Source organism: Poecilia reticulata, chromosome 6 (assembly GCF_904066995.2).
Source record: "Poecilia reticulata chromosome 6, P_reticulata-male-v2, whole genome shotgun sequence".
In the NCBI taxonomy this organism is placed as follows: domain Eukaryota; kingdom Metazoa; phylum Chordata; class Actinopteri; order Cyprinodontiformes; family Poeciliidae; genus Poecilia; species Poecilia reticulata.
This window is the reverse complement of record NC_088835.1, coordinates 14,493,483-14,520,211: the sequence shown is the minus strand read 5'-3', so window position 1 is coordinate 14,520,211 and position 26,729 is coordinate 14,493,483. Positions and strand designations below refer to the sequence as shown.

At 40.5% G+C, this 26,729-nt stretch overlaps 3 protein-coding genes across 5 annotated transcripts; 2 read left to right on the top strand and 1 right to left on the bottom strand.

The window, feature by feature from the left end:
* Positions 1–12: 12 nt before the first annotated feature.
* On the bottom strand, positions 13–6,109 carry usb1 (U6 snRNA biogenesis 1). 2 transcript variants are annotated; one of them, XM_081608012.1, is made up of 8 exons: positions 4,983–6,109; positions 4,682–4,832; positions 4,248–4,390; positions 3,976–4,159; positions 3,172–3,225; positions 2,050–2,155; positions 1,581–1,661; positions 13–287 (listed from the first exon to the last, which is right to left on the bottom strand). In XM_081608012.1, exons 3-8 carry the CDS (start codon positions 4,360–4,362, stop codon positions 177–179), a joined length of 651 nt encoding a protein of 216 aa, XP_081464138.1. In that variant the 5' UTR covers positions 4,363–4,390; positions 4,682–4,832; positions 4,983–6,109; the 3' UTR covers positions 13–176. The 2 variants fall into 2 exon arrangements, with proteins under 2 accessions (XP_081464138.1, XP_081464137.1); XM_081608011.1 differs by having other exon boundaries at positions 4,682–6,109.
* Positions 6,110–6,185: 76 nt separating this feature from the next.
* On the top strand, positions 6,186–15,143 carry znf319b (zinc finger protein 319b). Of its 2 annotated transcripts, XM_081608010.1 has the most exons (4): positions 6,186–6,695; positions 8,172–8,215; positions 9,014–9,154; positions 9,230–15,143. In XM_081608010.1, the coding sequence occupies exons 3-4, from the start codon at positions 9,150–9,152 to the stop codon at positions 11,067–11,069; spliced, it is 1,845 nt and encodes a 614-aa protein (XP_081464136.1). In that variant the 5' UTR covers positions 6,186–6,695; positions 8,172–8,215; positions 9,014–9,149; the 3' UTR covers positions 11,070–15,143. The 2 variants fall into 2 exon arrangements, with proteins under 2 accessions (XP_081464136.1, XP_008409896.1); XM_008411674.3 differs by lacking the exon at positions 8,172–8,215.
* Positions 15,144–15,856: 713 nt separating this feature from the next.
* Positions 15,857–26,729, top strand: csnk2a2b (casein kinase 2, alpha prime polypeptide b). Its single transcript, XM_008411673.3, has 12 exons — positions 15,857–16,870; positions 17,199–17,310; positions 20,435–20,536; positions 21,409–21,459; positions 21,570–21,629; positions 21,741–21,824; positions 23,035–23,145; positions 23,541–23,642; positions 23,768–23,868; positions 24,760–24,908; positions 25,013–25,092; positions 26,097–26,729. Exons 1-11 carry the CDS (start codon positions 16,767–16,769, stop codon positions 25,087–25,089), a joined length of 1,053 nt encoding a protein of 350 aa, XP_008409895.1. The 5' UTR covers positions 15,857–16,766; the 3' UTR covers positions 25,090–25,092; positions 26,097–26,729.

The following is a 26,729-nucleotide window of genomic DNA, read 5'->3' as shown; positions in this document are numbered from 1 at the left end:
ACCAACAAGATGTACAAAAAAAGTAGCGGCTTTATTTAGTTTCTTTGGTACAAAAAAAAAACCCTGTGCATCTTGTCTGGCTGACGATGTTTTACCAGTCGGCTTGTCGTCTGTAACATCTGGGGTTTTTTGCAGCTGCCACTCGCAGACTCGATGCCAGCCGACAAACTGCTCACTCACGAGGTCTTTAGCGAGAAACGAAAAGTCTTGTTTCCTGTCCTGCAGCGAACTTCCACACAGTCCAACCTCAACAGAAACGGCCCTTCTTCACGATTATCTACCAGAGACTGTAACAAGGAAAGAAAAGGGGGACAAAATGAAATAAAATGTGATTTTATCTCAGAACAACCAAAAACACCGGTGTTCTCCACCGAAATGTGGTAGGTCAACAAAAAGTGGAATTTAATTGAGAAATAAAAGGAAAAGAATATGTAGTTTTTTTAATATGTTTAACAACTAAAACTCTGAAAAGCATGGTTTGCATTTGTATAAAAACCCACTTCAATCTGACTCCACATTGACCACATTTTGAAAACCTTTTATTCCACTTCACAAATGCACTACCTTAAATTGGTCTATCAAATAAAATCCTGATAAAATATGCCGACTTTTGTGAAAAAAAGGTTCAAGGTGAATGAATAATTTGAAAAGCAATGATCGTGCCAGTGACTTGCGTTTCAGAGCAATGGTCACGATAGGATTTTGATGTATTTTTTTAAAACATAAAAGATATCAAAAAACACTAAATAATCTCACAGAAGCATAAAGAAAAAGCCAAGGTTTTGTAAAATCATACATGACCATCTGGTATTTTACTTTAAGTAACTTTTTGAATGTTTTGTATGCAGAAAGCTGTGACCCTTTCTTTGTGGCCTCCCTCAAAGCTAACAAGAACTGACGATTTTACAGTAGAACAATTAAAGACGCATCAAACGGACTGAAAACTGCATTACCGCCCTCCACCCCCAAGCCCCCCCCCCCAAAAAAAATAAAAAAATATAAAGAAAAATTATTTGCACATATTTCCTTTTGAGCCGGAAATAACCGGTGGCAGAAAAAGATATGTGTGCTCCTTCCTGGTGGTTTTGGGTCACCCATGTAAATTATGTCCTAATAAAATGCTTAAACTCTTTCCTCATTTATTGGTACTCCTCGTCATGATATGTAAAAAAAAAAGGCTTTAAAAATTTGTTTACAGCAGTGATATCTCCTCAGGTGAGCAGGTATCTGCCTGACTTGAATGACATATTAACTTGTCTTTTCCACTTTGAAGAGCAGCTCAGAGAAATTTCTGCAGCCTATTTGTGCTGCAGGTTAACTGGAGAGCCATTTAAAGATTCATGGACACATGATCACCATAGTAAATTAAAAACTATTTTCAAATAATTGTTTAATATAAATTATTAGGGCTAGCAATAGATGATATTGATAAAAAATGATAATGATAAAAAGTCTATTTTTCAAACAATTGGATTTAGTTAAAGAGTTTTTAGTGTGAGATTATGCTGCTGCTGCAATAAAAAGGACAAAAGTAGTCCAAGAACTTCATCCACTAACAACAACTAACAACATCTGAGCACCTGCAGCTCCTGTAGGAGTTCCTTCATCTTCTCCGTCTGGTCTCCCACACACCAGGCCAGACTCACGTGGAAAGATGGTTCCTACAATTCAAAGCCGAGAGAAAGTGAGAAACTTAAGAAAGTGGGTTTTTCTGGCTTCTAAATAATTATCTAGTTTGACTTTTTTACGTTGTGATTTGAGTTTGAAAATTTCTTTGGTCTGTTTCAGCATTTGCTATAAATACACTGATGCATTTATCAGAGAGACTTTTTACTTTTTTCTGTCCCTGATTTTATTAACAATAAGGACAAAAAATAATAATTTCAGATTTTGATTTAATTTCTTTTACAAATCAAATAGAACACAGTTATTGTGACACCCTAAAAGACATCCGAACCCAGTTTCACATAAACTGCTCCTTTTTTTTTTTTTGCCGATTTCCCAAGTAAATATCAAAAGAAAAAAGTGTTTGAGTGAAATTTAACTGACCTTATAAAAAGTGTCCAATTGAAACTCGGTCATTGTTTTGTCGATAACTCGGACCAGATCCAACAACTGAGCGTGACCGGTGGACACTTCCATCCCCAAAAAGGTCCTGATGTGGAACAGCATTTAAAGACACAGGGAAGGGGAAACATCGGTAATAATTAAGATGTCTGTTGGGTAAAACTAATCATTGTTTTATCATTTTATAGGAGTGTTTTATCTAAATGTGTTCAGTTACCTAACTGGCTCTGACCAGTCATTCTTTAAGGCTCTTTCTTTATCTATAATGCAATTTCCTACTCAAGGGGTCCATCTGTTTTGTTATCTCAGCATTGTTCTACTGAAGAAGGTCATCAAAATAAAAGCCAATTCCAAGCAGAGTTGAGCAGAGCTCACCAATCTTTGATCCCGAGCGGGTTAGAGGTTGTGGATCTCTCCCTTTGCAAAGGAAGTCATAAAACCCTCATTGGTTTTGTGTCTGGTTCTTTACAAGTCTTGAGCTAATTTTAAAAACCCCAACAATGTCAGTAAGCTTAGATAAAATTAAATATGTCTGAGGATGAAATGTATCCTCATAAAGTACAAATTTACCTGTTAAGTCACAACTTAACTGTTGGCCACAGAGAGGATAGATTCAGTGAACGGCCAGTGAAATACGTTCTGTTGCAATACTCTACCCAGTGTACCATATACACTTAATATCAATTAATGAAGGCTTTAAAGTCCTTCAGTATACTTGACTTCCATATAAACATGTTTAATGAGGTTATTTCATTGCGCTGTCATAAAACATTTTGCTTCTTCTCACAGCCTGGTTATGTAATATGGGATGGTGTGGCTTGAACATACAGTTATATTGTAGTGATTTAATGTGTTGATTGGATGACAATCACTTTTTAGGTTTATTGTTCCATTTTTTTTTTTTACTTTTCTTGAACTCGGATATTAGAAGATTTACCAAACCTCAACACCACAAATTTTCAGGAAAGGAAAAAAAAGTGACTCTCTGTTGAATGGTCAGCATTAAAAAAGCATCTAACTTTTGATTTCAATTTTAACATTTCAAGTTAAATTAAAGTAAATGTTTCCAAAGTAAATTTTTAGATAAATGCTTAAAGACATTACCTTGTCCTCTCAGCGTTGCAGTAGACCTTCAGCGTAGCTGCTGAACATGCAAACCTGCCAACAGGAATTAGCTTTTATGAGAATGTCGACAGAGTGACAACAGCTGTGATTTGTTTTAATGTATTGTTTGTTTCCCGTAGAGTTCCTATTTATCAAATTCATTACATGCCATCAGTAAAAACTAGTACATGTTAAACAGTCAAGAAAGACTATGCAAGTAAGTACATCTGAAAATGGAGAAACTTATAGAGTTGAGGAAAACTATTGTTTGGAGACCTGGTATTGTTACATTTAAAAAACATGTTTATTTCACAAAAGATTTTTTCTTTTATCAATTAATAATTAAATTTTATTAAACAAGCTATCTAAAACACCAACTTTTGGGATGTCTACCATTGCTCAGGATCTACTGTACAGTTTTTTAGAAATTGGCAGGAAGTCAGTTTCATCTAACAATAGATGATCTACACTAAGTTACTTCATCTTTATTTCTAATACTTCCTGATCTACTTAAGGGTTTAGATGATGCTGAATGAAATTAGCTGTGTTGAGTCAATCAGACACCTCTGGTAGTTCAGTTTGAGGAGGAAGAAAAAAAAACCTCACCATGTATTAGGGAGTACAAATATAAATTCCACACAGAAGTGCGTGTCTTTGTTACATGTTTCACATGTGCTTTGAACTTTGTCTGGTACTTTGTGTGTCTCACAAACAAGTTTAGATTCTTCTTCTGAAGCGTTTAGCTAAAAATCTAAAATTTGAATCCAATTTGTTTGTCTGCAAATCAAGGAGTGATAAACAAACCTTCTGCACTGAGAGAGGCCCGACTGGAGGCTTTGTGTAAATGGCTGGATCCAGTGGTGCCTGAGCACCACCGTCTGAGACAGACTCAGGTGGAACTCCTCCTGCTGCGTCAGTATCGGACCATGAGCCCCCAAAGTTGACAGCAACTCCTCTAAAAGCTCCTCAAATTCCTCCTCACGATGGTCTGACACAAAAATGAGCCACATAGTCAAGAACCAGGATTAGAGAAGGGTTTACAAAAAAAAAAAAAAACTGATCTGGTTGCTTCTTACAAGGCAGATAAACATAAGTGGCCCAATTTCCTCTCTCGTGCTTGAAGGAGCGGATGCGTCCACCATGAAGGGAGCTGTCTTCAGTCAGTGTTTCATCGTCGTCATCAGGGAACATGCTCAGGAGGCAACCGGGCAGAGGCAGTCTGCAGGACATGCACATGTTTTATTTTCATCTGAAATAATCAGACTGAAGAATTTGCTAATTAAGTTTTTAATCCTATTGAGCAAGTATTTACTCTTTAAACTGTGGATGTCCCATCAAAGAATGGTTATAAGCTTTGTCGGAAATGGTGAAGCTGTCAAATATCTTGAATTTCTAAGATTTCAAACATCTAATTTTGTCCAGCTACTAAACAAATGGCTTTTATTTGCATTTAAAAATAAATAAATAACAAATTCAGACAGACTGACTGAACTTTGTACTATGTACACACCTCGTTTTAGGATCCAGCTCCTCAGTCCTGGCTTTCTTCTTGGCTGGAAGGTCTCGGCTTCCCTCATCTTCCTCCACTGATCTTCGGCTATTTCGACTCCTCGCTTCACTTCCGGGTTCACCGTCCTCCTCCGAGCTGCTGCTGTAACCAACTAACATCCCGAACCATCAGGACATCGTACAGATAAGTTAGATACTTGATAAAGACCAGATGTTGGACCCAGTCGTAGCTTCAAAGCCACAAAATTAATTAATTTTCCGAACAGCCTGCGCTATTTCCGATGTAAACAACTGCTTGTTACCTTAATTCATGTCCGACCGAAACAAACAGTCCACCTCGAAAGTGTTCTGCTCTAGCTGAACAGATATAGTGAGTTTCTTAGGTTAATTAACAACTTTAAAATATATTTTAAAATGTGAATATTGAAGATTATCTCAAACTGGGAGATAAATCTGTTCCCACTTTAACCCAAGAAGAAGAACAAGTGGATAAAAAATGTCAGATTGGAATATTTTTAGTTACATTTGAGACAATTTTCCAGTTTTAAACCCTGTTTTGAATCCTGACATAAAACCTGGTTTAAAACTTTGCGACATTTTTTAACAGATTTTTTTCTTCATTAAAGTAGTTTGTAACTTCTTTTTGAAGAAACTATACACAATGATAACATGAGAACTTCAGTCCATGTGTAATCACATTTAATGTTAGTGGTTAATTTTATTAAATAATATTATCCAGCTACTAAACAAACATACCAAATTTTATTTCATTGATTTCCCTTTGGGACCAATAAAGTATTTTTGAATTTGAATTTCATTGGAAAACTTTTTAAAGGTGAAGTAAGTAATACGGACAGATTATGAGTTCCCAATTGCTGTTTAATGGATTATAAACTAGATTCTGTTTGTAAAATACAATGTTCCTCAAATCTGCCAATACACTATTTATCAGAATTCTCAACAGTATTTAAGTAGGAGCTGCCCTATAAGAGAGCACTGGCATTATATTAACAAAAATAATGAATATTTCAAAATAAATTGAGATAACATCCATGTGACTTGAGAGCAAACATATGTCAGAACCCAATTCTGGATTCAGGTAGCAGTGGATCAGGTAATGCTGTTGGAGCTTTGTCATAGTTATCCGGGGATCACAAAAACAAGAACAGCGTCCTCATATAAGTCCTCTGAAACTTCAGAACACACATATAAGTATTTTCATTACTTATATGTGTCCATATTGGCTGAAATTGATTGTTTAGTGAGGAAGAGGATGGTAATCATTCAGACAGGAGTGATAGTTATTTGGCCTCTTTTTTTATTTTTCACCTTAGTTTCAACATTTATGATATTTACCTTTAACTTATTTTCCCACTGTGGTACAATAAATGAGATTTCTATTCTATTCTATTCTTTCATAATCTCAAACTGTATGATCTAACATTGTTTTTCGCTTCAATTTGAACAATATGCTTTTAGGCTAATTGTACCAAATTGGTTTTTAATTGTTAATTAATTTATTGTTTTAATTGTCAATTTACAGGAGAATGCACACCATACCATTGTGACATTGTCTCGGGTTCATGCGACAATAAACGTGAATTGAGCTGAATTGAAAGCCATCACACACACCATGCCCACTGTGTGTCTGTGTGTTCATGCCAATTAACTCTTGTGTGTTCATGTTCCCGTGCGCGGCCAGGGGCTCCGCAGCTAGCCCTCAGCTAGCCTCTAATTGATAACAAAATCATCGTCTTCTCGCCTGTCGAGAGGATGCATCGTGAGCCCGATAAATGATTCGAAACGGAGCCGTTAAGGGTTGATACGGGACAGTTTAAGGACCCTACATTTTCGGCCCACCGGCTCCTGGAACCCCAGCGCTTCAACAAGGCGAGCATCAGAGCTCCGTCTGCGGATGTAAAGAGGAGACCCTGCGGTTAATTTATTTTGGGAGAGCAGCTAACCTTCGTCATATTGAACCATGATTTCCCCTTAGGATTGGCAGAAAGCTTCAGGTATGTAAATGTGTTTATTTCCCTGCCTTTAGGAACGTGTCACCGTTGCTTTCGCTTCGCGGTCGTTGTGTTCCCGGGGCTAACCCGGTGTTGTGCACAAACTAGCACTCGTGCCAAAAAGAGAAGCTACATCGTAGAAGCACACAGATGAAACGAAGAGCTCTTGAAACAATAGTTTGAGTAATAATGTAGAATTTGTCTCTGTCTGTACAGCACTAGACAAAGAATTTGAATCTTCAGTATTTAAACGTGACGCTCTAAACTGCGAGGGAGCCGTTTATAGCCGGGATGCGTTTTTCATCACAACACCTGGCTAATGTTTCCTCTGTGGCTCCGTTAGCAGGTGGCTAGGCTAGCAGGCTATCTCTCCCTGGTTACCCTGATCTTTGCCTAGAGACTTAAAAAAAAACGTTACGATGCGCAGACTCCGTTCATCAATTCTTTTTATTTTTTTTATTTATTTATTTTTTTTTACCGCGAATCGTCCAACATTTGGAATTGTGTAAAAACGCATAGTAAACACACATGGACGAATTGATTTTCAAAGATAACATTCACCCTTTTAAAATCATTCGATTCCAGGTGGTATTGACTTCATTTGTTTCTTGTTTTTGCTCTTAATGGATAAGGCGCCTCCCACAGAACACGTATGTTTGTGGCACAAATCTTTTTTGCATACCATATCCCGTGCAGGGAATTACAGAACTGGTAGAAATTAAATTTGCTTGATTATTATGTAGTTTAGTATTGTTTATTAACACCATACGACACCATTGGTATTCTCAATGTATTAAATTACTAAATATAAGACTCAATGTCGTTTTTAGTGCAAATCAGTAAAGTAAAAATGCTATTTAGAAACAATCAGATTCAGGCCAATTAAGAACATGCATGGGGAATGGTGGAAAGAAACAACTCTCTTTTAACTACAAGAAATTTGCATCAGAAGAAGGCTGAGCAGGTGATATCATCTGCCTTGACTGGATGTGTTTTGGAAAGGGTGTGAGACAGATGGTTTTGCTAAATAATAGCTTTCAAGAGAAATAAGAAAAACAAGATGGGAACAATAACAACTAATCGAGTGAAAGGAAATGTGTTGGGGGGGAAGAATGCTCAGAGATTGCTGTCCCCTATTTATCTATTACATCCTAATAATAAAGAATTATAGTAGTATTAGAACCTAGAAGTAAAAAAACGCATTGAGCACCGGTTTAGCTACATCACTCTGACACGGTATTTGCAATTTTGTCAGCATTGCATAAATGAAAGAGCGCAATCCTGCAATTAAACATATTATTTAAACATTTTTTTTATTGTTTACTCACAGATTACCAATATAAATGCTACTGTAGTGTCAAAGCATACAGCTGTGTTTTACATTTTCTGGAATAATGGATTTCTAAGAAACTTCACTGAAAAATTCATTTGTTTGTTGTGTCTCATGTTCTGAACATCCCAAAATTGTTGCATATTCAGGTCTGCTACAGAACCAGACGGGTTTCATGCCTCTTATGGAGAAGGTAGAAAATTTAATCGATGAATTTATGTGTCACTCCAAGTCCAACATTACATTTGAGTAAGGAAAACAATCACATTTTAGAAGATGTTTTTTTTTTTTTTACTAAATAATCAATAGTTTTAAAAAAAAAGCAATATTTGGTAGCACTAATAATCCCTACAAGTTCATTACTTTAAGTCTGCTTATAGAGCGGTAACATAAAGATTATAAAACTCCATAGATTAGTTTGAAAACTAAAGATTGCATTGTTTTGATGGTCTTCTGTTTTACTGCTTCCAACTCTCTGTTGTGTCTAAATCAGCAGTGTTGATGTGTGTCAATGTAAAAATTCATTTTTTTTTCTTTTTTAACAAACTAAGAACAGGAAAAGTACACAATTGTTTTGAAACATCATGTTGATATTGCTGCTTTTTAAATCATCAGTTGCCTCCATAGTACGCCCGTGTGTTTAAGGAAATCGTGTTGTCTGCACTATATTAGATTTCCCCCTGTGTGTGTACCCCTACAACATGCCTGCCAGCTGGAGTTCTATCAGTAGAAATAATATTGTGGTGTTTCATCAGAAGTCTGTGTGCACTGCACAGTCTGCCGCAGCTGCTGCAAAACAAAGATTGCAACATTACTAAAGACCTCTAAAAGATCAGATTGAGCTAAAGTTTCAAAGATTTCAGGCTAAAGCTGAAAAGGGATCTCTAAAACAACTGAGCAATGTTTTCCATTAGAGTGTAGTTTCCTGATAATGTATTATGAGTACTGTGGTTCTTCATGTGGTATTTCTGACAGTTTGTCTTTCTTCCAGATGTAACTCAAGGATAAAGTGAAAGTTGTGGATTCCCGCCCCCCCCCCCATCTTTCCCAACATCTGCTTTTCTTCAGTGGATTCCAGTTTAAGCCTTCAAGCCTCGGTCACCACAGCTCCTTCGCCGAGCTAAGAGATGGAGTGAGTTTTTTCCCCTTCACACATTCGGAAGCCTGTGGCCAATTACTCAAAATGTCTCTTTCTTTCCCTCTTTAGCTGGGCCACTCCAGCTGCCAAACTGAATCCGTACTCGCGAGCTCGCATGACGGAGGCCTGGCAGCAGCACGCCGTCGCTCCGCCTCCGGTTGTCCACACCATCCCAGCGGGAGCTGAAAACGCTTTGAGCTGCGCAGTGTATGGGATCGTACTGCAGCCGGACGCCTCATCGTTGCAGCAGCAGCATGGAGGTGGACAGCAGCATGCAGGAGCTCAACAACACGCAGGCGGACAGCAGGGGCAACATCCTTCTCAAGCCCAGCAAAGCTCTCTGCAAGTGGGAACAGAGTCGGGACACAAGTGTGGGACGTGTGGACACGACATCTCCCACCTGGCTAACCCGCTTGAACACCACTGCATGGTGAGTCAGGACAGGTCCTTCCAGTGCACTCAGTGTCTAAAGATCTTCCATCAGGCCACAGACTTGCTGGAGCACCAGTGTGTCCAGGTGGAGCAGAAGCCGTTTGTGTGCGGAGTTTGTAAGATGGGCTTCTCCCTTCTTACCTCGTTGGCTCAGCACCACACGTCACACAACAGCAGAAACCCCATGAAGTGTTCCATTTGCGAGAAGACGTATCGGCCGGGCTCCTCCGGGAACACGACGCCCACGTCCTCGAGCAGCTCCCAGCCGTCTAGCAGTGACGGGGCGTCGGCAAGCAGCAGCTCGTCCATCTTACCCTTCCCCTCAGCTCGGGACCGGCCGTACAAGTGCTCCGTCTGCCAGAAGGGCTTCAAGCACCTCTCGGAACTCACGCGACACGAGAGGGTGCACACGGGGGAGAAGCCCTTCAAATGCGACACGTGCGACAAGGCTTTCAGCCAGTCGTCGCACTTGCAGCACCACCAGCGGACGCACAGCAACGAGAGGCCGTTCAAGTGCGCCGTGTGCGAGAAGAGCTTCAAGCACCGCTCGCACCTCGTCCGCCACATGTACGTTCACTCGGGCGAGCACTTGTTCAAGTGCAACTTGTGCGAGCTGCACTTCAAAGAGTCGTCGGAACTGCTCCACCACCCCTGCCACCCGCAGGGCTCCCGACCGTTTCGCTGCGCCACGTGCGGGAAGGGGTTTAAACGGCCGTCGGACCTGCGGCAGCACGAGCGCACGCACTCCGAGGAGCGGCCCTTTCACTGCGACGAGTGCCAGATGAGCTTCAAGCAGCATTATGCGCTCGTGCGCCACAGACGGACGCACAAGGACCCCTCTGACCGGCCTTTCAGATGCAGTTTGTGCGACAAAGGCTTCATGCAGCCCTCGCACCTTCTCTATCACCAGCACGTCCACGGCATGGACAACCTGTTCAAGTGCGCCTCCTGCCAGAAGGAGTTCAGCCAGTCAGGAGAGCTACTCAGACACAAGTGTGGGGAGTCATCCAACTCCTCGCCGGACAAGCCGTACAAGTGCGACGTCTGCGGGAAGGGATACAAAAAGAGCTCCACCTTGCAGCGCCACCAGAACTCCCACTGCCAGGAGAAGCCGCTGAAGTGCTCGCTCTGCGACCGGCGCTTCCTGTCCTCCTCGGAGTTCGTCCAGCACCGCTGCGACCCTTCCAGGGAGAAGCCCCTCAAGTGCTCTGACTGCGAGAAGCGCTTCAAGTACTCGTCGGACCTGAACCGCCACCGGCGTGTTCACACGGGAGAGAAGCCCTTCAAATGCGACCACTGCAGCAAGGGTTTTAAACAGCGCGAGCATTTGACCAAACACCAGAGCACGCACTCCCGGGAGGGCCAGTTCAAGTGCGTCTGGTGCGGAGAGCGTTTCAGTGACTTGGGCTCTCTGCAGGACCACACTGTGCAGCACACGTCCGATGGAGACGGTTACAATGTGCCACAGTGCATGTGAGCCATGACTTTTTTATTTTTTGTTATTTTCCCTGAATGGACAGAACCATCAGCACTCCACCCACAGGCTGTTTATGAACCCAAACATCACTCTCGTTCAGGGCAGTCCTGGGCTGCAAACTGTTTTCAGATTTCATTGATCACAGTAAATTGGAAACTCTGGGTCTGGTTGAACAGTCAAGAAAAAAAGAACTCTCCAATTTTCATTTTTTTTAGTTATTTCTCTAACGTTTGAAAACACTGAGACAAAAGCTATATTCAATTTTTTTTAGTTTTGTAGCAAAACTAAACTTTGATGTTTTAAAGAACATTGGACAAAAATTGCATTTAAACTAGAGATGCATCAATTAGTCAAACAGTGATTACGATCGGCCAATGATCTCATCATTCAATGCTACTGATCTAGAGCTGGGCAATATATAAAATCCCACTACAAAATCAAGTGCAACTTGTGCGAGTGCAACTTGTGCGAGTGCAACTTGTGCGATTTCACAATCTCAAAGGACTATTTGTATGCAATATTTGATGCATAAACTGACATAATCTTGGAACCTCTTCCTTTTCTGTATGATTCAAAACTAACAGCTGTTGGAACATTTTCTTTTCTCTTTCATGTGATATAGTGGTTTGAGAGAAAAACTGGAGTCAATAGTTAAAGCCCAAATATCGGTGTCAGTCCAGAAAAGCTTGACTGGTGCATCTTTAATTAAGATTAATCTTTTATATCCCGTCGAATCATAGATTACTTATTACATATAAATCATGTCAGTGAGCTAAAATACAAAGCTACGTTAAACTTGATTTCAAAGACGTGTAATTGAAAAAGTTAAAGATGATTTAAAACCTTCAAGTCACGTCTTGGACGATTTAAAATCCCTCGTATTTATTTAGATGCGCTGCAGAAAAATGTGTGACGTCTCCTTTTTTTTTCCATAAAGGATGGCCTGGCATTTTCCATCAGAAAATATTTCCAGTTTAATTAATTATTTTAGGAATCTTCTTGAGTTAAAAGAAGACTGTTCAACTGGACTCTTCTCTTTTCTTCTATATCTTGGTGTTTTATTTGTCCAACCCATGCTCAGTGATAGCACTGTGGAGGTTAAAACGGAGATGTATTCGACCGTCAGGCCTCTTCTGGTTCACGGTTACTCTAAAATATTTGACTTTACACATTAACCCCAAACTATGTTCAATAGACATTCAATTTTTAACTGTTTTCCCATTCTGCTCTTGTGAACCTGACGGGACCTCAAAGCGTTGGCGCTTCAAAACAACATTGAGCATCAAAATGTTATCACTACAAATCATTCAAACTGCTGTTTGCTGCTTAAATATGCGTTTTAGTAATACGAGTTGATCCATTCGATCCTCCTAAATCATTTACTGTTTTTCGATTTAATTTGTCCGTTATGCCTTTTTCTTTCCCTCTTTTTTTGTTTGTTTTATTTTATTTTCTGTCCCTCTTCTCTCACGTCAGCAAAAAAAAGAGGATTTCCAGCGCAGTATTTCCCGCAGATATGATGAAAAGAGAGTACACCCTCCTTCAATTCTAGAGTTTTATAGGCTGACACACAACTGAGTTTAAGCTGTTGTCATTAATTAAACAAAGATAAAGTAGAAAATCTAAGTGCACATCATGGTTCAATCACCTGTAGCAGTAATAACGTTAAAGCTTTTTTTGTGTCACTGTAACAATCACTCAAATTGTTGTACTTAACGCTGACATACTATCCTTGGATTTCTGCAAACACAGTGCCGTGAATTATAGCTCAACCTCTCTACGTTGGTCTTGTCTGTGCAAATTACTATACATTTTTCCCAGCTCATTCAGATGCAACATTGTAAATCTTGTTGTCCCACAATTATTTTTGCAAAGAGAAGAACTATTCTTCTTCAACCCTTTAAAAAAAAAATCACACTTCAGTCTTTTCTAACTATCCTGTCAGGAACTTTAATTTGCTTGATGAGACCTATAGAGTCTGAGATGCAACTCTTAGGTTTTCGTACACATTTTTTGAGCACTGCACAACCCGACGCAGAGGTAAAGCCTGTTTGGACACTAATTTATGGACACTGCGGTTTCTTTTTTTTACGTAGTCTGTTTCACTGAAGAACGATGGACTACAAATTATGCTGTAATAAGTTCATGGGCAGCTTCCATTTTGCCATTGTGTTAACTTATTTTTTTCACTTTTCCAATTTTACTTTGTCTTTTATAAGTGACGACTGTGTGGAATCTGTTTTGTATCATTGAATTCAGATCTAAATTACTTTAGAACCGGGCTACATCCGGCTGTGTGAAATTAGAGGGTGTACTTTCTTTTTATAGTGTCTGGAGCATCACATCTAACTCGGTGTGTCTTTATAGTAACCATTGTGAACCTATTGTCACATTCGGGTAGCAGAGGACATGTGCTCCCCATGTTTATTTCAGCTGCTGCTAGTATTACTGTACCAGTATATGATGCTGTGCCATGTAGGGTTCAGACTTTCTACAGAACTGAATTTAACCACCAGTTAAAGTCCAAATGATTCAATCTAATGAAACCTGCCAGTTTAGACATATATAGAATTGCTAATATATTTCAATTCATTGTTCTCATCATACTCCTGCAGAGGTCAGTGTTGTGGGATAATGCGTACTGAATCCTCTGTCTCACCTTGTACATATGAGCCAAAATGATTGGAAATATCAGAAGTTGTTTTTCTGAAGATTTTTCCAAAAATTTTTTTTACTATGGAAAACGTCTTGACAAATGCTCTCTCTCTCTCTTTTTGTTGTGGTTGATGTTTTTCTGGTCTGTGTAGTTTTATGGTGCCAGTATGTTACCGGGACTCTCAAAGAGAAACCTTTGTGAGAGACTGATTGTGTGAATGTAAAAACTGTTTTAAACAGAGCGATAAGAACTGATTTGACCGTCTCTCCGCCTTTGTTTTTATTTGTTGAAGTTTGTCCAGGCTGAGCTGCTCCTGTAGGACGGTTCTGCACCTCTGTGCTAAAAGACTTAGGAGTTTGTTCTGTCGTTTCCTGTTGAGTTGTGTCTGTCGGGGCGGTTTTCTTTCTGAATCATCATCTAAAATTGCCACGAGATTGTGTCTCTCAAGAAGCCACTTTGTTTACGTGTTGACTGTGACTGCCTTCGTTTTTTCTTTGTGTCCACCCTTCCTCTCCTATAAAGTTTGCGTGCAGTATTAAATACATGTTTTGAAGACTTTTCTACAAAATGAGGAATTGAGTCCATTTCAATTCAGCCTTAAAATGTTTGCTTTATGCCTCGTTTCTTAATCATTCAATGTAAGAAAGCTAACCATAAGTCCTTCTTTTATTACTTTATTGTTTTTGCAGAGTTTGAGGACAAGTTTGACTGTGTTTTTATGGTTTGTGCTTGTTTATTTTAGCATCTAGATCTTTTATTAAATTGGTATAGTATGTGTTTTGTGGGAGTGGGAGACCAGGTCCTTGGGGTTGGTTTAAAATTTAAAAGTGTGCATTTAAAAGCTTTTTATATCCAGAAACACAATTCATCTTTTCAAAGCCAAAGAACTCCAGTAGCTATTGTCTATATTATTTGTTTTGGAGTATGAGAGGATTCATGCAAATTCTCAGAAAAAGAAGTCTATCCTTCCTATGTTCTTGGTAGAAAAGGAAATCTACTCCATAGCTATCAAAGGGAGTGGGAATCTTCTTTATATTCACAATTTCAACCTCAGTTATTACTGGTTTTACTGGAAAAGAAAAAAATACCATCACCAGTTAACCCAGTCATGCCCACTTTAGTACCACTAAACCCCTGCCCTGTTAAACCCTTATGCTTTCCTCCTCTCTGCATGCTTGCTGTTAGTATTTGTTTGCTTTTTTTTTTGTTCTTCCCCTCTTCACAGCACTTTTCCTTTCTGTTTTATAGCGTTTTAATTTTTTTAAATTGTTCAGTGGTTTATGTGAACGACGTTGAAGAGAAAACTTGGAAAAGAAAAAAACTTTGTGGCATAGTACAGTTCATTCTGAGGTCATCTGTATGTTTGTAGCACCCATTTACACAGAGCACTAACAAATAAAACTTTTTTTCATTTATAATTCTGTGAGTCGGTGACGTTATCTGAAGATTAATTTAGGTGGCTGTATAACTTGTAATTTTCCTGGAGGTTTCAGTTTTTAGATTTTTATTCATATATATTACTAATTCAAGAGAATTCAGAGTTTAAAAAACATTTCTTAGTTAAACAACTAATTTTGTCATGTTGCTGCTCGGATATCAGTACATGGAGTTTATCTTAATCATAAGCATTTTATAACTTAATTACAACCTTTTTTACTTGTTTATTTTTCTATAATTTAGTTTATATAACAGTAATTGTTAATAAATGTCATTCCACAGCCCATTATAAAAGCTCTCTATATATTTTAAGTTCCAAGAACTGAATAATTAATTTATTACATACTATTATTATATTGGTAAGACTAGATGTAAATATATGTATTTATTTAACGTATCATAGAGTACTTAACTGTTAATTCATAAGGTACATCGTAATAAAAAAAATAATTTGTACATCACGGTTCAATTTGATATTATTTACAAATTGATCCGGTTTTTTATGGGTCTGTTGCCATACTTGACTCTTTAGCCTTTAAAAAGAAAATAAAAATACATAATGTATCAAGAAATACAAAAATATATTTTCTAATTTATATAATTGTGTTTTTAATATATGTACATGCATTGCGACACATACTAAGAGAATAAATATGTGGGGGCGGAGGGGGGGGGGTTAAACGTTACACAACCGTAGTCATTTCCTGTCACCAGATGGCGCTGTGGCCTTGTTGACACTTGACGCATGGCGCAGTTTACCCCGGATACCAGCGGTTTCACATCCCGGGTATCTCCCTCCCTCCTGCTCCTCCTTCACCCGCTCCGCCTCCCTTCCTGCGCTCTCCACCACCGGGGAGGTCCGTAGGCTGCCGAGCTAACTCCCGAAACCCGGGCCCCTGAAGTTTGCGTGCGGCACCGGGAAGAGAAGGTCCCGCTTGCCCCGCACAGCCGCTTGCACATGACGCGGGCTCCGCTGATGTTCGTACCCGGAGCCGAGCGCTCCCCTACGGTGCGACATCTCGGCGCTACCGTGAGCTAACAACATCGATCTTCGCTGCTGCTTCCACCGCCCCCTCTCTGCCTCTGGTCGACCCCGCTACCAATCTGTCACATCGAGCGCTGATTGATTAGCTGGCTCTGGAGCTCCGGGGGCATCCCTCCTATCATCGTCCATCATCTGGTGCAAGAATCCCGATCAGAAGCCCCCTTTTCCCTGCTTCTCTTCTGCCTTTTTAGGGTTCGCCTCCTCTCTACCTCAGCACCCCCGATGCCGCCTGGTCCATATCTCTGTGTGTAGCACCATCATCTCCTACTTCTATTATAAACCTTCGTCGGGTGTGTTGCCTTTAATAATCCGATCAAGAAGCGCTTCAAGGCGGCTACAGCCTGCGACAACCTCCGCGGACATCTCTGGTCCTCAAGTCTGATTTTTTTCCCCCTCCTCTCTGCAAACCAGCTGGCTGGCGTGTTCCACTTTCCTCCCACACGCAGCTGCCCCAACGTTCCTTAAATCCTCACCAGCCTCCCAGAGTCGGTCCAACCATCCACACCGCGGCAGGCCTCCGTGACGCCCGCCCCGCGGCGTCCGAGCCACGGGTCCCACCATGCCGGGTCCAGTGGCCGGGAGCAAGGCCCGTGTGTACGCAGACGTCAACACCCTGAAGAGCCGGGAGTACTGGGACTACGAGGCCCATGTTCCAAACTGGAAGTAAGGATATTTCAGTTTAGCTGCATTCGTCTGTGTGGAGATTGCAGAGGGGAAAGTGTGGCAGATGGGGGTTTATTATTAAACACGGAGCTGTGAGGGTGTGATGACACCACGGTTGTCCTCCAGTCTGTCTGACACTTCATTCCCTCGCATCTCTGTCCTTTCCTCCCTGTCTGTTGTCTAAATGCCCTAAGATCTGAGCCAGAAACTCCTGGACGAGATTTTGCAACAGAAGATCTGATTTCACACAGAGCCTAAACAATACTTCTTTTTTTGTGTGTGTGTGTGATTTTTGTCACACATGCTGCTCTTCTGTTTGTCTCTGCAGCAACCAGGAGGACTACCAGCTGGTCCGTAAGCTGGGCAGAGGGAAGTACAGCGAGGTGTTCGAGGCTATCAACATCACTAACAATGAGAAGGTTGTGGTCAAGATCCTCAAGGTGAGCAAGTCTCACACTGGTGCAGCTAGAATTTGAAAAAAAAAACGAAAAATCAATTATGAATTATTTCATGAATTCAGAATCATATCATATTAAAATTAAACACTATATAAAAGTGACTTTTTAGTTCGGAAATGTTTTGCCATGACCCGCACATTCCAGGGGAACATCGCTGACTTGACAGTCACTGACACTCCCCACTCGGAGGGTCAAAAAGAAAAGGTCATTGCTGAAAAAACAGAATGTTCACAGGGTGAACAGCTTGTATCAAACATATTAATGGGAAGTTTGGTGGAAGAAAAAAGTGCAGCAGGAAAAATTGATGCATGTGCTTTTTTCTGTCAGTTTCCAGTTGTTTGAGTTGCCTTCTGCACCTGTTTCCTCCTCTCTATGTCTTTTACTCTAAATCCCTAAGACTTGTTTAAGGTTGTCCCAAAGGCCTGCCTCGAGGTTAAAGCAAACACTTCTGTACGTCTTTCATCTTTTAAACATGTAATAGAGACTCTTTTGGAGACCGAGTCTTGACAGATTAAAGTAAATGTCCCTTTGTGATTTGGCACAGACAGGCATGCAGCATGTGATTAGTTTTCAGATCCACAGGATTTCTTGGCACTGTTAAAAAAAATATGGATTTATAAAACCTAACATTGTCCAGGACCAGATAAGGATGGACTGAAAAACAAAAACAACTAAACTGCTTAAACAGGCTGAATTATTATTATTATTATTTATTTATTTTTTTGCCTGTGTGCAAAATAGTAATTTCGTACTGGAGGATTGCAGAGGAGATGGCTGGACAGATCTGGATGTTGTCTGCAGTAATGTGGTTGATGCGCTGGTCCACCGCTTACCTGTGAAAAATGAGATCCTCCAGACAACCGACTTACTCAGCTTTAGAGATAAGCTGGAAGTCTCATAGTTGAATCCTTGCGGTCCCCACATCTGAGGGGTTGATTTTGGGTAGTTTGAGTGTCTGATTAGGAATGCCTAATGTGAAGGAGATGTGGATACAGACCCCACCGTATGTTGCTTCTTGGCTCAAAAACGTTTTAGGGACTGAACTGAACAGTCTCTCCTGGACCTACCAAATTAGCTAACTAATCAAATGGCAAGTAATAAAATCAAGTAAAAATCCAGGAATATATTTTATACGTTACATCCTCGTTTTTTGAGGCTTTGATCTCTAATGGTCAGGATATGATGAATTCAACTTTGTCGAGTTTTAGTCAGATGTTTTTTTTTTTTGCAGAACATGAAACCTGGAGATGATATATGGAGGTGGGGGTTTTAAGATAAAAACAAATGAATCCAAAATCTTCAAGATGCTAAATAAATACTCCAGTAAGATAGACTCAAAGAACCAAGCATTTCAGGAGCCGCCATTTTACAGCTTGAACAGGAAGTCTTGTCTGTAGTCGCAGCTTTGGCTTTAATTGCAGCCCAGTCTTTAAGCCAGCTAACAAACCTCTCCTGCTGCTGTTGGAAATCCGAGCAGAAGATTAAAAACACAGCCGTAGACGATTGCTGCATAGCTGTAGCTGTACGCAAATAAACCGACCTGGCTACTGCGGTTCTTGTGCAGTCAGTCTCTAGGTTTCAGTGCTGAAGTGGGTCAGTGTTGAAGGTGTCCTACTGCGCTGTGATTGGTCAGTTGTTTCGTAGATGAACATCAGCAGACAAGGATCTGGGAGTCTGGACAACCTTTAATTTAATGATCTGGTTCTTGCAAGGTTCTGCTTGATTTCAGTCCAACCTGACGGGCAAAACGAGTTCTACACTGTTGCTACAAACTAAGTACACCCCATGATTCAACAGCCATCTTCAATAGAAATGACCTGAAGACATTTTCTATCCAGCTTCATCAAAGTGCTGTGGAGGAATGAAGACCCGCTCTGCTTTCAGGCACAAGGCCTCACATCTGACTCCAGCACACGTTACTGTGCCGCAGACTTTAGGGTTGACTGAGAGACGTAAAGCAGGCCCAAATCATCATCCCACCACCGCCGTGCCAGGCTGTTGGTATTCCAAACAAGGAGAACCTGTTCAGGCTTGTCCTGGTTGTCTTGTCATGAATGATGTCATTTCACATGCCAACTGAGGGATGCGGAGGCTGTTATGGAGCTCTTTGGTGCTTTGCAGTTTCGTTCAGTTTTGCACTTTTTAATTGTTGATATGAATTCGTTCAGAGATGGACTCCTGGGAGGATTGGCAGCTTTTTTTTAATTTTTATTTTTTTATGTTTTCCACTTGGAAATACTTTTTCGCACTATCGAACGATGAGTTTAAAAAAGAAAACAATAGATGGGAAATTGCTCTTTCACATTTTCCAGATAGATGATCAGCATTCATTTCTTCTTTGTGGTTGTTGTTGATGTCTCTCCATCTTGGCGTGATGTTGGCAAACAACTGTATGCTCTAAACTAGCAAGATGCCAAACTTGCTACTGCTTTTATAAAGACGCTCACTAGAGCTAGGCAAGATAGCATACATTTATATTGCCATTACTGTGTCAGTCTGTGTGATATTAGTGTTGCAAAGAATTCTGTGGAGTGCAGTTTTTGTTGGTAATTGTAATCCCAGTGTCAGGAACGTACAATATTCATGCAAATAATATATTCTGCTTGCTGGATGGAGTCTCTGTGTCCAAGTCACTGAAGGCTGTAGAATGTTTTGGAAGCATCATAATGAAAGAGTAACAATGAGTTAGGAAATGGGCAATTTTTCTCAGCTCATTGTAATATTTAGCAATAAAATTGTCATTATCTGGGGGTTATTTCTTTAAAATAACCACTGAAATAAGCTTCTGTGCTGCTCCGGCTCCCATTCAGCCGCAAAGATTACAAGATAACCCAAAAATAAGCGGAGGTGTCTCAGCCGAGAGGCGAGGATTAGCCGTCAGTCAGTTAAATGTGAGCGTGGAAGAAGGAAAAAGATGCTGAGGAGAGCAGAGAGCAGCAGCAGCACTGAGGAGAGCAGCATCAGCAGATTCCTGAAACTGCATGTTGGCAAACATTCCTGCTCTCACATATTAATGTAATTTTGCTTCTTCGTCTCCCCATCTGAGGCTTCGTCGTTAAATTGTTAATTTTTTTTTTTTTTTTTTGCTGTTCATCCATCGATTCAGCCTGTCAAGAAGAAGAAGATCAAGCGAGAGATAAAGATCCTGGAAAACCTGCGAGGGGGCACCAACATAATCCGCCTCGTGGACACAGTCAAAGACCCGGTGGTAGGCCTGCTCGTCTTACGGTTTTTTAATAGTTCTTTTTTTTATGGAAATACAGGGCAGATTAAGAGTTGGTGTTGGGGATGGAATATTTGAGTGATTTGCAATTTTTGGGGTTAATAATCAGACATTTTGCTACTTTTGCGACGCACCAATATGATTTTTTTCAGTCGCCTTAAGCTTTTAGAGACATCAGTTTGTGATGAAATTAAAACGTATGACATTCATAAAGAGAGTCGTCTTGTACAGTAGTACTAACACAATTTGATGTTAAAGTCACTGGAGATATTCTGTGTGCAAAATAAGATGACAGTTTAAGCTTGACTATTGAGTTGCTTGGAAACTCACCTTGCTAAGTGTGTTTAAGTTTTTTTATTGCATTTTGAGGACAAAACGAGCCATTAGGCTCTGAAATGCTTTCGGATGACCTTTTTCAACTTAGACAAATTTTTATTTTTTCTAAGAACTGGAAAGCTGTTGAAAGACAGATTGCTAAAAAAAACAAAACAAAAAAAAAATCCTTGATATGTTGCATGTTTTAGTTGGTGTGTGCTTACAACAAGCACATTTCATTGATGCTGGATTTGGTCTAAAACTAGAGAACAATAACTAGTGAACTTTAACTTTTTTGTCCCAAGTGAAAATATTATGAGGAGTTCGGGAAGGAAGGATGTTTATTCATGCTCTGACTCAGCCGGGACGCTCTGCAGCGCTGCAGCAGGATCTCTTTTCTTGTGTGTCTGTTTCTGCGAGCGAACCGGGAGCAAGAAAATGATCATTTAGGGTTTATAGTTTTGAGCAGTTTGATTGAAGCGGAGCTTCAGCAGCTTCTGTGTGTTTTTCTGACTCTCTGTCTCTCTGGGTGCCACACGCAGTCGAGGACTCCGGCACTCGTGTTTGAATCCATCAATAACACAGACTTTAAGGTACAGCCTCCGCCTCCCTTTTCCTCTTGACACCGTCGCCTTTCTGCTGTTCTTTAGTTAGATTTTGCTACAGCGGCCGCCCTGATGCAGCTTTTGCTCCATCTCTGCAGGAGTTGTACCAGAAGTTGACAGATTATGACATTCGTTTCTACATGTACGAACTACTGAAGGTGAGACGTGTTTACTGCGCCTTCCTGCCCCCTCCTCTCCGTTCCCTCATTGAGATCAGATCTCAGTTCCTCTCTTTTATTTTACTTCTTATTTCCACGTTCCAACACCAGGCTCTGGACTACTGTCACAGTATGGGAATCATGCACCGCGACGTCAAACCTCACAACGTGATGATCGACCACCAGTTAAGAAAGGTAGGTGGTGCTTTAAATAGCCTCCCATTTGTTTTCGTTTTCTCCCCCACACACACACACACACACACGCTGATTATTATCTGTCATCCTGCTGCTTCAGCTCCTGGTTTATTTTCCTTTTATTGTGTTTTTTTTCCCCCCCCATTTTGAAGAGGAGAGGGTATCGCATTAATGCGAGCCTTCAGCCCTCGTGTGGGTGCATTTGGAGTTGGATTATTAAAACAACAGCGGAGGTCATTTCCATCTGAATAAACAAGCTTCCTGTTGTTACAACAAACATTTTCCCATTTAATGAAAGTCCCCGTTTTCTCAATGTGAGCGCGCGCCTGAAAGAACAGACGCCGTTTGAACAAACGCTCCAGTTTTACGGGGTTTCAAAGTTCCTGAATTGTGGATGAAGTTTCCTGAGAAGTGCTTGGAACCAAGTCTGCTGCATTTATCAAACGTAATAATCGCTTTTTCAATAGTAGTTGTCTGCAAAGGTGATTTAAAGCAAGAACTGGATGCAGAAACTGAGGGGAAAGATATACATGGCTGCTTAAAGAAGCGCCTGTACTCGCTAAAATTTAGTCAAATGTTCCCTGGCAGGTTTGAAAGTCATCCACAGACTTTCTGTAGCCTTCAACAAGCTTCATGAATAATTCTGATCGGACATTTGAGCTCCTCTTTTGTAGAATTGGTTCATTTACATGTACAAACATGTAGTCCTGTTTTTTTCCATTATTCCATCCACTCTGTCCCACAGCATGATGCTACCACCAACATACCATTGCATTGAAAGTCTCAACTTGTGACTTTAGATTATTTCCACTAGGTATTGCCTTTGTGGTTAGAAATTCCTTCCTTTGAGGGTTTTTGTTCTTTTCTGTCAGCTTGTTCCCTCAGAGTGTTTTTAGTACCAAACAAGATTCAAGTTTGTAGAATTTGGTGGCAGTTGTTTGTCCTGGTTTTATCCACGTTTTTTAACGCAGCAGTACAACATGGCAGCATACTATGATTTAGCACGTTGCATCTCATTGTAAAGAGCTGTAGGGTTTGAACAACTGGTGGCGACTTTCTAAGAAAACTACTGGAGATTTTAGTCCTAGGTGAGCAAAAACATGAGTTTTCTTTCTCCAGCAGGGGGCAGCAGATGAACACAGGAGTGCTGCAGCTGCTGTGTGCGTTTGTTGTTCAGCAAAGGACTGATTCTCTTGTGTTTCCTCTGCAGCTACGCCTTATAGACTGGGGGCTGGCAGAGTTTTACCACCCGTCCCAGGAGTACAACGTCAGAGTGGCCTCTCGATACTTTAAAGGCCCCGAACTTCTGGTGGACTACCAGGTAACATCGACCTGAAACCAAACAACCAGCTCATTTATAAAATACATTTACAAAACAACAGGTCGTGCCCAAAGCTCTTTACAAAATACATAAAACTAAGACATCAAAAAATAAAATAAAATTAAGACCTTCATAAAATTAGGGCTATTAAGGAGGATGTCGACTGAAACTGGGCCATTGGGTTTTTGAGAAAACGTGCTTTAGAAAGAGACTTAAAGCAGGAAGTAAAGACGTCTGCATGCTTTGTTATCTGCAGGTTGTCTCAACCAAAGTGGGTTTATCTGCGAGGCAGAGCTGATTTGTTTATTAAATTTAGACTCTGAGTCATTATTGTCACACAGGGTTGGGCCTGATCAACCTGTTCTTTTCACCAGCTGGGTCTTTTTGTGTTGCAGATGTATGACTACAGTTTAGACATGTGGAGTCTGGGATGCATGCTGGCCAGCATGATCTTTCAGAAAGAACCATTCTTCCACGGACAAGACAATTACGACCAGGTACCCATCTCAGTGGGTGGTAAACTGATAATCGAAGGAAAATGTTTTTTTTTTTTTTTAGAAGTCTTGTTTTTAAAAAAAGTTTATGGTCTGATACGTGGACTCTGTTTGGTTTTGGTTTGCAGCTGGTGAGAATTGCCAAAGTGCTGGGGACCGACGAGCTGTTCGGTTACCTGCGGAAATATCACATCGAACTGGACCCACGCTTCAAAGACCTGCTAGGACAGTAAGTCCACGCCACGTCTGACCGTCCTCAGACTGCTGAGAGGCACGGCTGCTGGAAATGTCCACAAGCAACTCCAGAGACGGCTAGCTGCACAGGATTAAACACCATTTGTTTATAGAAAGTGAATGCAGTCATAACAAAAACAAAGCAATACTCTTTCATGTAGAGTGTAATGCCTGAGAACCCAGAGCACAAAATTAAAACTCCTCTCGTCCCTGCCAAGTCTTTAAATGAGGAAAATGTGTGAAGAATGAACAAAAAAATTACCCTTAAAAGTGGCGCCACAATCAACAAAAGCTTACTTAAAATGATCTCGAGATTCAGCAGCAATAACTAGAAGTAGCTGTTTATCATTTTCTCATTACAACAGTTTAATCCTTGTGAGGTATGTACTTTGACTAGGCCATTGGAAAACCTTGACTTGTCTTTTTTAGCCATCTTCAGCTGTAGTTCTGCCACTCGGTTTGGTGTCATTGTCTTATTTTTGATACAAGGTGTTTGCGCTCATACATTTGGCTTCGTTTTCCCCAAATGTTGTAGTTGTACTTGGTGGGACATCCACTTCTAAGTAACTGTATTAAAGGATTTCCACGGACTTTGAATTATTCAGAAATGGCCAAGTAATCCTTCCCAGATTGATGGACAGAAACCATTTCTTTGTAAGGTCGTTGCTGATGTTGTTCCATTGCAACACACCTATCTGCAGCAATCTCTTGCTACACCAACGATGATCAGCTAGTCGGGGCTTTCCACCTGCAGCTCAGATGAGCATCATGACCTACGAAAAAGAAGCTTTAATATTTGACCAATCATGAATGATCTGGTGTAATATTCGTTCAGATTTTTACTGGGCTTTGCAAACGTGTGCATCCTTTATTTCTGTCCACGCAGGCAGAGCAGGAAGCGATGGGAACAGTTTGTGCAGACTGAGAACCAGCATTTAGTGAGTCCTGAAGCTCTGGACCTGCTGGATAAGCTGCTCCGCTACGACCACCAACAGAGGCTGACAGCCACCGAGGCCATGGAGCACCCCTACTTCTGTAAGCATCGCATCTACACTTTTCAGTAGTTCACCAAAAATCTGATCTAATTGAGTAAATGTGCAAAGCTGAAAGTGGCTCCCCTTTTTTTTTTGTCCCTGCAGATCCTGTAGTAAAGGAGCAGTCTCTATCAAACTCTGACAACAACATGGTTTCTAGTGGCAACACTACAGCACGATGAAAGGTAAATGTTGTTTAATACTACTGCAATATTTTTTTTTTCTCATTGTGAAAAATGTCAGGCACAATGGCTTAGTTTGTTCTAGAGTGGATGTGTCTGATCTTCTGGAAATTGTTGCTCCTCTAAAAGTGTTGTCGATAGGTAATGTGAACTATTTCAGACATTTCCTGGGAGTTGAAGCTGATGACTGACATTTTCTATTGAGGTCTAATTATTTTTTTCAAGAATAATCAATAAAATAAGTGTTTCTTCGTTAATAGCAGTGACTTAGAGTATAATATATTCATTCTGTTTTCACTATTAATTTATTGTTCAACTTTTACTGTTTCAATTTTTTGCTCCTTATAACTAACTTGGCATTCAGAGCCTCCTGTTTAAATTGCTTAATTACTCAGTGGTTTGTGTGTAGGTGTAATCATTCAAATCATTGGTCCTTTTTTTTATTATTATTTTATGTAATTTTTAAAACAATATTACCAAAACTATCGACGTGATTTAGAAAAATAAAAATAAATCAAAGAAATAGTCATTCTTATTTTGGCTGACTAATGTTATTCTCCTTAATTTAACTAAGTTGATTTTTGTTTGTCTTCATCTCAATGGAAAGAGGACCCGTGCTCTTGAATCATGTCAGTGAACTCTAAAAAGTTATCACTACTCATTTGGTCTCATTTGTCATGCCTAAAAGATTTCTCCGGAGCTTCTTCATTTTACCCTCTAGTGGGCGCTATAGGTCAGTAAGACCTATAATACTGGAATAAAAACCTTTCCATTCCCTTCGCTCATTGCGATGAGCGATCGGATGCATTTCATTGTTCGTGTTTTACTTCAAAATGGCCTCGGATGTAGTCGACTGCTACTAAGAACAATTCAGCTTTTTGAACAGTTTTCTGGATCATCAAGAACTTGATGATCTGTAACACCATCATGATGCCGCTAACGAGCCATGAGGAGGAGAGCTTTCTTGTAATCGATTGCTCTTTTTTTTTTTTTTGCTCTTTTCACAGGAGTGGAAGGAAGATGGATGTCTGTTACCTCAACTTTGTAACCGCTTGTGTCAGAAACTTTGACGAAGTGTACAGCAACAAATGGCTCAAAGCGACTCGGACCAGTTTACACATTCACAGAAACGTTCACACGGACAAAACGTCAATGCAAGCACACGTCTCCAAACACAAACAGATGCAGAAACAAACACAAAAAAACCGCCCTCCTCCTCCTCCACCTCCTCCTCCTGCTCCTCTGTGTCGGTTCGGTTTGTGATTGGCTCGTCCTGGTTTCCCGTCTGGCAATCTGACCAATGACCTCGAAGCTGCTGCTCCCGACTCCTTTGACTGCTTCCTGTCCCGTCCTGTCTGGGTCTCATGTAGGTCAACAAAGACATTTAAAGTCCTCTTGTTTGTCATCCTTTCATCCCCCTTTTTTATGTTTCCTTCTTAATTGACTGCATCAGCATGGAGAATGAACAGGAGGTCTGATTTTAATTTTTTTTTTTTCTTTCCCTGCCCGTCTTTGCCTTTCCATCTTCCTCCTCCCCAACAGGCGTCTTAGCACTTACTCCAGATCTGATGGCATGGTGGACTCTCTAGATATGATAAATATAATATTAATGACAAATAAATGATTTTTATTTAGATGAA

What these genes read in the sequence shown, in the direction of transcription:
- usb1 (XM_081608011.1), bottom strand. Translation starts at nt 4,839, where the DNA reads ATGTTAGTTGGTTACAGCAGCAGCTCGGAGGAGGACGGTGAACCCGGA. An exon ending in GAGCTGGATCCTAAAACGAG is followed by an intron (nt 4,391 to 4,681) that starts GTGTGTACATAG and finishes CATGTCCTGCAG; the next exon opens with ACTGCCTCTGCCCGGTTGCC. An exon ending in TGCAACGCTGAGAGGACAAG is followed by an intron (nt 2,156 to 3,171) that starts GTAATGTCTTTA and finishes GTTCCACATCAG; the next exon opens with GACCTTTTTGGGGATGGAAG.
- csnk2a2b (XM_008411673.3), top strand. Translation starts at nt 16,767, where the DNA reads ATGCCGGGTCCAGTGGCCGGGAGCAAGGCCCGTGTGTACGCAGACGTC. An exon ending in GCCCATGTTCCAAACTGGAA is followed by an intron (nt 16,871 to 17,198) that starts GTAAGGATATTT and finishes TTGTCTCTGCAG; the next exon opens with CAACCAGGAGGACTACCAGC. An exon ending in TTGTGGTCAAGATCCTCAAG is followed by an intron (nt 17,311 to 20,434) that starts GTGAGCAAGTCT and finishes CCATCGATTCAG; the next exon opens with CCTGTCAAGAAGAAGAAGAT.